Here is an 11,013-nt window from a genome sequence, read left to right on the forward strand (position 1 = left end):
AACCATTACACACCAGATAGTAGCTGGTGTGCAACAACTTCGAAATTTGACACATTTTGATAAGAAGTAATTTATCAATAAAATAATAAACTTTTGATTCAATCACTTGTTTTATGTAAAATCATTGATAAAATTGCAAAAAAAAAACACTTTAAAAACATTGAGAAAACATTGAGAAAACTTCTTTTTTATGCATTTAGATAAAATAAAATCCATTTTTTCTTCTATGGTTTAGTTCTCCTGAAGCACTATTCCTGTGTGAAGCTGCCACCTTGTGGGTTTGTCCTTAAAGCTGCACTGAAGCAGACTCAATATTTATTCTATCTGTTTTTTCTGAACCACATTATTTATTTATTTATTTGTTTTTAAAAAAAAAAGTTCATAAATAAATTAATAAAATCAAGTAAGTCAACATCAATGTCAGGATGACATAAAAAGGTAACAGTAATACGCCTTCTTGAAAATAATAAAAAAGAAAATTAAAGCATTAAATTTAGCGAATATTATAAATAGATAAATCATATTATAAATGTGTTTATTGTGAGACATTGTGTTGACATTGTGAAAACCAAACAACACAAAACTTTCAAGAATGTTAAATTGTACCAAAAGGGAAACCACAATAAGATTTACCAAGCAGCATCCAGCAGTGAAGTGAAGCAGGTCATCAGTGAGTCACTCAGTGATTCATGTCTTAGTTTAGTCCTAAAAACATTTGAGCTGCGTGATTCACCACAGATCCGGACGTTTTATTGGCCTTTAGAAGCTCAGAAATTCTACTTTATTGGATTTCTGAGTCCGAAGTTTTCATCTTTAAAGACAAACATGACATTTTCTAAAAGTTTATCATTTCCTGAGATCTGAACTAAGTAATACTAAATAATAATAGGAATAATTGTAAAACAGATGAGTCAGCCCTCCTGTAGCAATGGAAAAAAGGTTAGATTAGATTTGTGAAATAATTTAAACATGTTCATTAGATTAATACAAGTAATAATCTGATCAGAACCAGAAAATTCCAGCTATGCAAAAACATGAAATGAAATAAGTCGTTCTCTTCTCTCCACTCCTTCTCAAGCAATTAATCACATTTTAGTTAATAATCAATATAAGTATTAAATCCAATGTGACCTAAGTGTATATTGTATTCACCAATGCAAAAATCTCTATATGACCATGAGTAATTGATTATTATTTATTTCATTTGTTAGTTTTTTATTTTCCATTTATGCTAATTTATTTTATGAATCAATTTAATCATGTCTGTCATTAGTTTGATATACTGTATTTGTGTGATTTTGTGGTTATTTTATACAAATGATGCTTGAAATAAAGAAATCAACCAATCAACAATTATATACTGTATAAACTGTGAAAAAAGTTAAACAACAAGGTCAATATTTACTTTAAAGCTAAACTTCAATTTCATACATTATTTAAAAAAATAACAATACATGGTAAATTATTTACAGCTGTATGTATTAAATTGCTGCACAAAAAATTGGGCTGTAGAAAATAAAAAAGTATTACAAAATAGTCTTGAAATGTGTATTAAGCAGATTAAATTCATACATAGATTAAAAATACTGAACAAGTTTTAGGTTATATATTTAATTCATACTTATGTTAATGTTTTATTAAGGAAATGTGTGCTACAATAATCAATTTGCTATTTTTTCCATTTCCCGGGTGACCAATGATGTGATTGGCTACTACAGCTGTCAATCACGGTGTCCTTGACGCCCACTTCCGCCAGGCGTCAGAGGGAGTGCTGTTTTAGCTTGTTTCCAGGTGAATTTGACCTTTATTCCTGAGGTATAATAAACAACTTCCTTAGTTTTTGTTTGTGTCAGAGTCCGCCTCGCTCTGTCGGTGACCGTGATGATGTCATTTGCTCATTTTTTTATTCCGGACGACGTTTTCTCCCACAGCAGCTGCGATGCTAACGGCTACCAAGCTAGCCACAGAGCTAACCGCTGCTGGCAGCTCTCAGCTGTTGTGGTCTCGCTCCTCACGAACACTCTGTAACGGGCTGTCCGTGTTGCAGGGCTGCCGTCCGGCTGCCTGGGATGTTCGGAGAGAGCGGCTGCACGGCAGGGACCGGGCCGGCGATGGAAACATGACCGCGGAGTGACGTCGAGCTGCTTTCCCCCCATTATCACTCACTAAGCATGAACAGCGAAGAGGAATTTTTCGACGCTGAAACAGGTGAGGCCGCGCTTCCAGTCGGACTGTTTGTGTTTTTGTTTTAGACTCATCCTGTCTTCCCGATCAGGGCTGGAGTCAGACGACTCCTGTGAAGTCAGCTTCAAAGATGCGCTGCTGTTTGACAGCAAGCAGGTGACGGAGGGCAGACAGGAGAATGGAGTGTGGGAGCGCAGGTGAGAAATCACACGCGGGGAGGGGGAGCACACAAGAGAGCCCCCAAAAGTGTGTGTGAGGGGTCAGTGTTGGTAACCAGGTACTCATTGTAAATCGCAAAAGTTGTGATCTTTAAAGATCTTTGCAGAAATATAACTTTTTTATCGAGATATGGGTGAATAGATGATAAAAACCCAATCAAATGAACTGTTTAAAACAATATTTGAATGTGGCATTCTTCAAAAGGGCTTAATGTGACTATAGTGTTGTTCAAAATTTCCATGAAAATAAATGTTCCTTTTTTGATAATTATTTTAACTTTTTATTCCACATAACCAAAAGTCCCATTCCAATGAACATTTTGTTTTTTGTTGTTTTTACAAATGAAATTTTACTGATGATGGGGTACATATTTCAAGAACACTAAGCTTAAAATTCAATGTCTGAGTATTTCTTTATTTAAATTGATTTGAACCAGAAGCAGACAAAAAAAAATGTAGTTTTAAGAAGCTTATAAATGGGATGCAGAAGCTACATTCCCCATTCTGATGATTCATTGTTTCCCTCATCTGAGCTAGAATCTGGATCAATATCGGCATTTTGGTTGCACCAGTAATGTTAGTTTGGGGGTGTGAGGGTCTGTAAGCTAGTATTTTAAATGGATGGATGATGGGAAGTGGGCGGCGGGGTGAATTTCTGATGAACTACTGCAGGGATGGGCAAACTTTATGACGCATAGAACACAATAGGTTCTAAAATTTAACAAAAGATTATGGAGTTTTTATTAAAAACTGCAACTTTTGTTCTCGTTTTAGTGCCTACTGCACCAATAGCTTGATGCCCGTCAGAGAAAAACGCAAACTTGGCTAAATGCTGAGTTCATGTGGTGTTGAAATGATCAGGAAAAATGACTGAAAACCACAACTGAACGTCAGAAAAACAACAAATCTTTAAACAACATATGGTCTATTAATTTGTATCATCCATGTGGACTCACCTGAATTACAGGGAAAATAAAGCATTAATAAGGATTAACAATATAATTTATTCCAGTTTGGCCAGCCAGATTAAATAGTTTAACAACATACGGGCCATTTCTGAACTACAACCACTCTAGAATTTTTTTTTTTCTGTTTCTCCTTTCAGACTTTGCCACACCAATTCAGCTGTAATTGATTCACACAGGTGGTTCATCAGAGAGTTTTTTGCTAGATTCCCTTCCTGACACAATCCTGTATTTTATCCAGGCTGGGGACCGGGACAGGGAGACTCCTTGTGTGTACATGGTCGTGTGAAAGTTCTTGCCCAATTCTGCAACACCAATAAGCAAATAGCAAAGGAGCAGAACCTGTCACTCACTCATTTTTAATAACGCCCCAACAAATGTCTAACTTGACCTAAATGCAGCTTCACTAGGCAATGCTTCAAGGTTTGGGGTTGGTTTCTGACCAAAAACCAGAAGGTCATGTGATCACAGAACTATCACTAATCTGATCTGTGTTTGAAAAAGGCGAAGGAAGTCTGCACATCTCTCTGAGCAACATTTCCTGTTCTTTTCTTTGTCAGAACCACGAAAGGATGACCGTTCAAAACCAGAACATTTTGAGTTTTTGCTAAATTTGAATGTTGCATTGATCTGTATCACAAATATTGTTGCATACATTTAGAATTTTATGTTAAATATATTTAAATCAATAGAAGTCTTTTTTTATTGTTCAAAAATAAAACACTTCCTGAGGAAGCAACAAAATAGTTGATCAAAGTCCTAATGTGTCAGGACCTTTGTCGTTGGAGTAAGCAGTAATCCCTTTGATGTGTTTCTTTTTTACAAACTGTCTGGTGTTTCCAGCTTCATCTGTTCCCAGAATCATTAAACCTCATTTGGCTCAAATCTGTTTCAGGAAAACCTTGCCGGCTCTAATGATTTCCCGGAACAATTTCAGTGTTTGGAGCATCCTGAAGAAATGCATCGGCATGGTGAGTGCTGCTGGGACTTCTCACAAACCCGTGCTGCTATGTAGAACCCGCCCTCTGCAGTTCTGGCTCCTGCTAAACCGTTCTTAGTAGTTTGATGAAGCAAAACAGGTAAAACGGTTATGGATGTGATTTGAATTAACTCTAAACTTATGCAGAAGTTATCTGAAACGATGGAATTTAATGACTGATCATAAAAGGAAAGTATTTCACTGATAAAGGCCTTAAGCCCCACCTTTTTTTTTAATCTATTTTAAAGTTGAGGCATCACTTGTCACCTGTGAGCACATGTTGGTGTTTCAACCGAGCCCAAATCTGTCCAAAATATGTCCCAAAGCAATTTTTGCCTCCAAATTTACAATCAAAACAGCCAAATGGGGGAGAAAACAACCCAATCTGGCAACATGGTTTGTGGCCCACTTAGCATATTTTCATTGTCACAAATACGCTCTTTTTCAAACAACTTTATTTAATCTGTTCCTGATTCACAACAACCTGAATAAAGAAATCTTATTTATATATCCTCCATCTTTAGAAAAACACTTCAAAAGCACAATTTTCATATGACCGTTCTTTCTGCTAGAAGTAGTTTTTATTCAGGAGTCATGCAAATTCTATTTTTTTTTTTCTATGTTCCAGGAATTATCCAAAATAGCCATGCCAGTTGAGTTTAATGAGCCGCTGAGCTTTCTCCAGAGAATCTCGGAGTACATGGAACACACTCACCTCATCCACAAAGCCTGCAGCTTGTCGGACTCAGTGGACCGGATGCAGGTAAAGCTCAGGTGGAGCCTGAAAGTCGTGTTTTTCTACGACTTTCAGTGAATGAGGGTTAATTAAAAGTCTGAATTTTGACCTCATGAGAATCACAGTCCTGTTTTAGAAACTTGCCAAGTAAAAACTGCAAATCCTCACATTGTTATTTAGCAGGAACTTTTTATTTCCCTGTAAAAGTTTTCAGTAAACTCTTCTGTTCCTCACAGGTAGTCGCTGCTTTTGCTGTTTCAGCCGTAGCATCTCAATGGGAAAGGACCGGAAAGCCGTTTAATCCTTTGCTGGGGGAGACGTACGAGCTCATAAGGTACAAGTGAAGCTTAGATTAGCTGGAGAGGGAGCACGTTTATGAACATTTTTCTTTCTTTTTCCCCAGAGAGGACGAGGGGTACAGGTGGATCTCGGAGCAGGTGAGCCACCACCCCCCAGTCAGTGCCTTCCACGCCCAGTCTCTGAAGCAGGAGTTCGAGTTTCACGGCTCCATCTACCCAAAGCTGAAGTTCTGGGGCAAAAGTGTGGAGGCCGAGCCCAAAGGCACCATGGTGCTGGACTTACTAAAGTTAGTACGGGTCTTCTTTTTTATGTCGAGAACATCCAAATCTCCCATTGGCTAAAAAAAGTGAAGTTTAAAGTTAATACTTCATCCATCTGTGCTGGTTAAAGCAGCCGCTGACTCACATGTTGCAACGTTTGCATCATGTCGGGAGGAAAACTCCTCCGTCATCTGGAGCTGCCACAAATGTTTGTGGTCATGTCAGACGAACAGGAGGGAAAATGAAACAGAAAACGAAGCTAACTGAGAGAAAAAGGGCTGAAGCAGATCCATGTGATGGATTTCATATTACTATTCATGTTTAGATCCAATTTACGCTCTTATTTTGAAAACCATCCCACAGAAGCCGAGTTTTGATATAACTTTATTGTTTTAAATTGATTTATCCAGGGATGCCCACATATATTTTGTTCATTAATAAGATCATGATCATATTTATGTACTTGTGTATATATAGACTTTGTTTTTGTTCCAGACATAAAGAGGCGTACACGTGGACAAACCCAATGTGCTGCGTTCATAACATCATCTTGGGTAAACTGTGGATCGAGCAGTACGGAACAGTGGAGATAATCAACCACAGGTAGACCTGCTGACACTGCACCCACGCACCTGAGCGTTCTGGACCAGTGATCACTCAAAGCTGCCTGGTGTCCATTCTTCCAGCACAGGAGATAAATGTGTGCTGAACTTCAAACCATGTGGGATGTTTGGGAAGGACCTGCACAAAGTGGAAGGATACATTCAAGACAAAAGGTGAGAGAGCAGTGTGAGCGCCAATCACAGCAGGTCACGGAGGAACTGAACATGTTAGGAAACCCGGTTATTGGAAATTCCTTCTAAACGGAAACGTCGCTGTTTCATTAGTGATTGGAAGCAGAATTTAAAAATGTCTTTTAGGGTCTTTTATATTAGATTAAAGGATTGAAAGGGTTTCTCGTCTGTGGAGCTCAATCAAAGGTTTACATGACAGAGAAATCTGTGTTTTAGAGAAAATTCTGTTTTTTTTTTTTTGGGTTTCATTTATAAACGCTTCATTAATAGGCTCAAATGTAACTCGGACTCTTTAGTGCACATATGTCAAAGTCGAGGCCCGGGGGCCAGATCCGGCCCTCCTGGTATTTATATCCAGCCCTCCAGATCCTTTTATTTTATTGTTATTAATGGCCCAACGTTATCTCACACTTATTTTTAACTTGTATCATTTTGACAAAATACATTTTTATGGAGAGCAAAATATTGAAAGTTATTTAAGGTTTAAGTTGATTTATTCTGGAATAATATTCCTGCCTTTTTATTATTCATAATTATGTTAAAAGTTACGGTTTTAAAGTTTAAAAATTGGCATTCTGACAGCATTTTGGATTGTTTTGGCATTTACTATGTTTTTTAAGGCTATTTTGGAGTTTAGCAAACATTAAGGCTGCATGCTAGCTGTTTTGACTAATTTAGACTTTTTTCAGTTTTTTAGGCTATTTTGAAGTTTAGCTTAGTTTTTCAGCTAGCTGTTTTGGTTAACCTAAGTTTCTTTTTTTTGGGCTAATTTGGCATTTAGCTAATATTTTAGCTGTGTTTTTAGCTATCAATTTTAGCATCTTTAGCTATCAGTACTAGCATCTTCATTAGCCAAATTCAGCTTACATTATCACAGGTAATGCTATATATCTAGTTCATAATTATTTTAAAAAGTTATGGTTTTAAAGTTTTGAAAATGTAGTTTTAGACTGTCCAATAAATGTTCATCTGGTTCGGCCCACAACCTAAGGTGTGTTTTTGGATTTTGGCCCCTTGTGCGATTGACACCCCAGGTTTAGTGGTTCTGAACCCACTCAGTAGTAAATGCTAACGAGTGTTTGTCTCCTCTGTGTTGAACCAGTAAGAAGAAGCGGCGGGTGATCTATGGGAAGTGGACAGAGTGTATGTACAGTGTTGACCCTAAGATCTATGACACGTACAAGAAGTCAGACAAGAGGACAGCAGGTGACTCGAAGGGGTTGAAACAGGTGAGAAACTCTACTGCATCTGCAGCTTCGCCCTCTGCTCAGACATAAAATGAAACTTGGTTTAGTCCGACGTTTCTGTTATCTGTGACTGAACTCTTCTCTCAAACGGTATCTCTTCTTTCACAAAAACATGCAGTGGCTTTAGTGTCAGGTAAGGCTACAGCGTATTTGGTCTCTGTAGTGTGCTGCTGCTGTTGTCGAGTTCCGTTCATAGTGTAGTGGATGATGAGATCATTGCCAGCACCTACCCAAAATGCCTTGCAATGACATGCGTTGTTGCTTGAGAAGCGTGTTGAATCTGTGGTTCTGTGAAACCCACTCTCTGCACGGAGCCGTGTGTCTGTGTGTGTTTGTGAGTTTGTGACTGTTCTTGTGTTTAGGACAACAGCTGTGAAGGTGAAGAAGCAGACGAGATGCCAGACGCTCAAGAGACTGTAACTGTGATACCAGGAAGTGCCTTATTGTGGAGGATCACGCCACGGCCGGCTTACTCAGCGCAGGTTGGTCCCTTCAGAAGAGAAAAACAAATTTCACTCTGATCTGCTCTAAGAAACTAGATGAATTTCATCCTCTGACACATTATGATCCTTAGTTAGGAGTTTGATGGATGACATATGAATTTTCTATACATTTATTTGATAGTTTTTGTTGAACTTTTTAGCTCTTTCTCTTTAGATTTCCGTTCTTTGTTTTTAACTTTGAATTCCTGCTTTGTCATTTTCTAAATCCTCTGACAGACGCTCTGATCTGCTGCATGTTCCTCTTTTACCCAGTTCCTTTTTTGTTTTGTTTCAAAATTAAAAATGTTGCTTAAAAACTGTTCTGTCACTTTCCATCCAGAACTGGATGGTGTTTGATTCAACGTTCATTGTTTACGTCTACAAGATGATTGTTTTCAGGCGGATTTAAAGTTTATTTTATTTTTATTACATCAGTTACTCTATTCATCCATTTCCCAGATTTACAACTTCACCAGCTTCGCTGTGACGCTGAATGAGCTGGAGCCGGGCATGGAGAAGCTTCTGGCCCCGACAGACTGCCGGCTGAGGCCCGACATCAGAGCCATGGAGAACGGAGACATAGGTAGCAGCCCACAAGCTGGCAAACACTAGAGTTCTGCTTTAGATGTCGTCCTCTAAATAAGTCTTTTCTTTTAGAACTGGCCAGTGCAGAAAAAGAACGTCTAGAGGAGAAACAGAGGGCAGCACGGAGGGAGCGGTCCGAAGAAGAAGAGACGTGGTTGACGAGGTCAGACGGCGAGGGTTTCTGAAGCGTTTGTGTGGGGTGTTGCTCCCTTTGTTTAAACTACTTAGTAAAAAAGATCCATATTGTTCAAAACAAGCAGCATGAGGAGGAAAAATCACAATTTAAATCTACAGGTTTTATTTTATTTAAGATTTGTTTTGCAGTTTCTCTAGTGGCCACATGGGGGCGACTGCTAAAGAACTTTTTGTTTAGCAGAAAGGATGTCTTCACTACAAAGACATAAAAACATGTTGGTCCAGCTGCCCTTTTTAATAAACTGCACTTGTATTTAGAGGGAGGTTGTTGGTTCAATTCCTTGACCTAAGTTGAAAAGCTTTTTCTTTTTATTCTCCTCAGGTGGTTCCAGCTGGGAGTAAACCCTCACACAGGAGCAGAGGACTGGCTCTACACAGGGGGATACTTTGACAGGAATTACTCCGACTGTCCCAACATTTATTGACGTGCTGAGAGCGTCAGATAGGATTCACTTCATTTTTTTTTTAATAACATCTTAGATTTGCCATGGCTCGACGCTCGCTGCGTCTTTGCGATAATCCCCACGGATTTCTGCTTGTCAACTTATCGACAAAACTCTCTCGGAGAAACGGTCATATTAGAGAATTTTAAGAAAAATATATAAAATGTAAAAGTTTTTCATTGTTGGTCTGAACACAAGTGATGATCAGCTTTTGAGCGTGGAGCTAACTCACTGTAGATCGTTGCTCAGACGTTCCACACACTTCATACTCATTCAAATATCAGGGGTTATGTAAAAATCCATGAGCCGCCTTTGTCTAACCAACCCAGAAATGAGATGTTTATTTTATTTAACCGTCACAAATATGTGTAGGTTTTTTTTCTGTGAATAGAGACCTAACGGTAGAATCCAAAGCTGCTTGTAACCAAGTTTACTGCAACAGTAAACCCCTAACGTAGGTACATAAAGTGTTGTCTGCTGTAAAATAGATATGTATAGTAGTCAGTGCATGTTTGCCCACTGAGATGTTTATATACACAACGTAAAGCCATACAATAATTCTGCACTGTGTAGAAGTTTTTCCCACATTATAAAAAAAAGATAAAAGATTTCAAACTCCTCCCACTTTTGGGGACATCTGAGCCTATAAAATCATGTGTTGCCATGGTTATAAAGCTTTAAGCTACAAGGTTAAACAATTGGTGCCAATTAATTTATGCCAAAATTATGCCGGCATTTTAATTCTTTTTATTTTTTTGCTGTGTACTTTCTGGGACTGGAATCCTTAAGTACAGAAGCTGCACGTTGTGCAGTCATGTCAATCCAAGAGCGTAACTCGTGTTCACGTTTGTCATGTGACTGCGTGTCCCTCAAAGTTTCCACTTGAAAACAGTAAGGTGTGTTTAGGTGGAAAAACTATGCAAACTTCTCCGTCTGCAGCCTCCTAAAATGTGAAAAACAAACAATTCTGTTGGTGTTCTGCTTCACATGAGTCCCGACACTCCAGAGGCAGCAGTGACGTTGAATGCAGTACCTGTTGGATGTTTTGTTATCCTTGTTTTTAAGCACTAATGTTGCAAACAACTGCACATCTGAATGCGAGAAGTCCCACGCACATGTAGGTGAAATCTGCCCCTCTGCTTCTCCTTTACCTCTGAACTTAAAGCACTTTGTGAAGCCTAAGGTTCAGTCTCATTGTTCTCATTTACCCTATTTTTTATTTTTATTTTTGTCGAACATAATTAAAAAAAATGTTTACATGATTGGTTACTTCACACCCCCTGGACTCGTTCTCACTCCTATGCATACCAACCACATGGAATGAATAAATTATGGACAACAAAACGAGCTGCTGTCACTGATATGTGGAGTCTGTGAAGTTTGGTTTTTGTGAAGCTTTACAGGACAAGAAATATAAAATGTTTAGACTTATCTTAACCCATTTGTAATTTTTTTCTGACAATTATTTACAAATTTACAACAAATTTGGTAATGGCATACAGGGCTTTCTTACTAAAATGAGCAAAAGCTAAAGACAAATTTCTAAATTATGTTTGACTTTTGTAGACTTCTGAGACAGAAGCTGACCTTTTGTTTGGAAGGTGTCGCATTTAAAAAAAAATCCA

The 11,013-nt window shown here is 38.3% G+C and overlaps 1 protein-coding gene across 2 annotated transcripts; it reads left to right on the forward strand.

The window, feature by feature from the left end:
- The first annotated feature begins 1,704 nt into the window (after nucleotides 1-1,704).
- LOC112159597 (oxysterol-binding protein-related protein 2) lies at nucleotides 1,705-10,735 on the forward strand. 2 transcript variants are annotated; one of them, XM_024293783.2, is made up of 14 exons: nucleotides 1,705-1,791; nucleotides 2,048-2,208; nucleotides 2,276-2,381; nucleotides 4,263-4,338; nucleotides 4,975-5,109; nucleotides 5,319-5,416; nucleotides 5,486-5,668; nucleotides 6,138-6,245; nucleotides 6,329-6,418; nucleotides 7,539-7,665; nucleotides 8,046-8,165; nucleotides 8,625-8,748; nucleotides 8,823-8,913; nucleotides 9,268-10,735. In XM_024293783.2, the coding sequence occupies exons 2-14, from the start codon at nucleotides 2,172-2,174 to the stop codon at nucleotides 9,368-9,370; spliced, it is 1,398 nt and encodes a 465-aa protein (XP_024149551.1). In that variant the 5' UTR covers nucleotides 1,705-1,791; nucleotides 2,048-2,171; the 3' UTR covers nucleotides 9,371-10,735. The 2 variants fall into 2 exon arrangements, with proteins under 2 accessions (XP_024149551.1, XP_024149550.1); XM_024293782.2 differs by having other exon boundaries at nucleotides 1,708-1,815.
- Nucleotides 10,736-11,013: the final 278 nt, after the last annotated feature.

This window comes from Oryzias melastigma, linkage group LG7 (assembly GCF_002922805.2).
Source record: "Oryzias melastigma strain HK-1 linkage group LG7, ASM292280v2, whole genome shotgun sequence".
Classification (NCBI taxonomy): domain Eukaryota; kingdom Metazoa; phylum Chordata; class Actinopteri; order Beloniformes; family Adrianichthyidae; genus Oryzias; species Oryzias melastigma.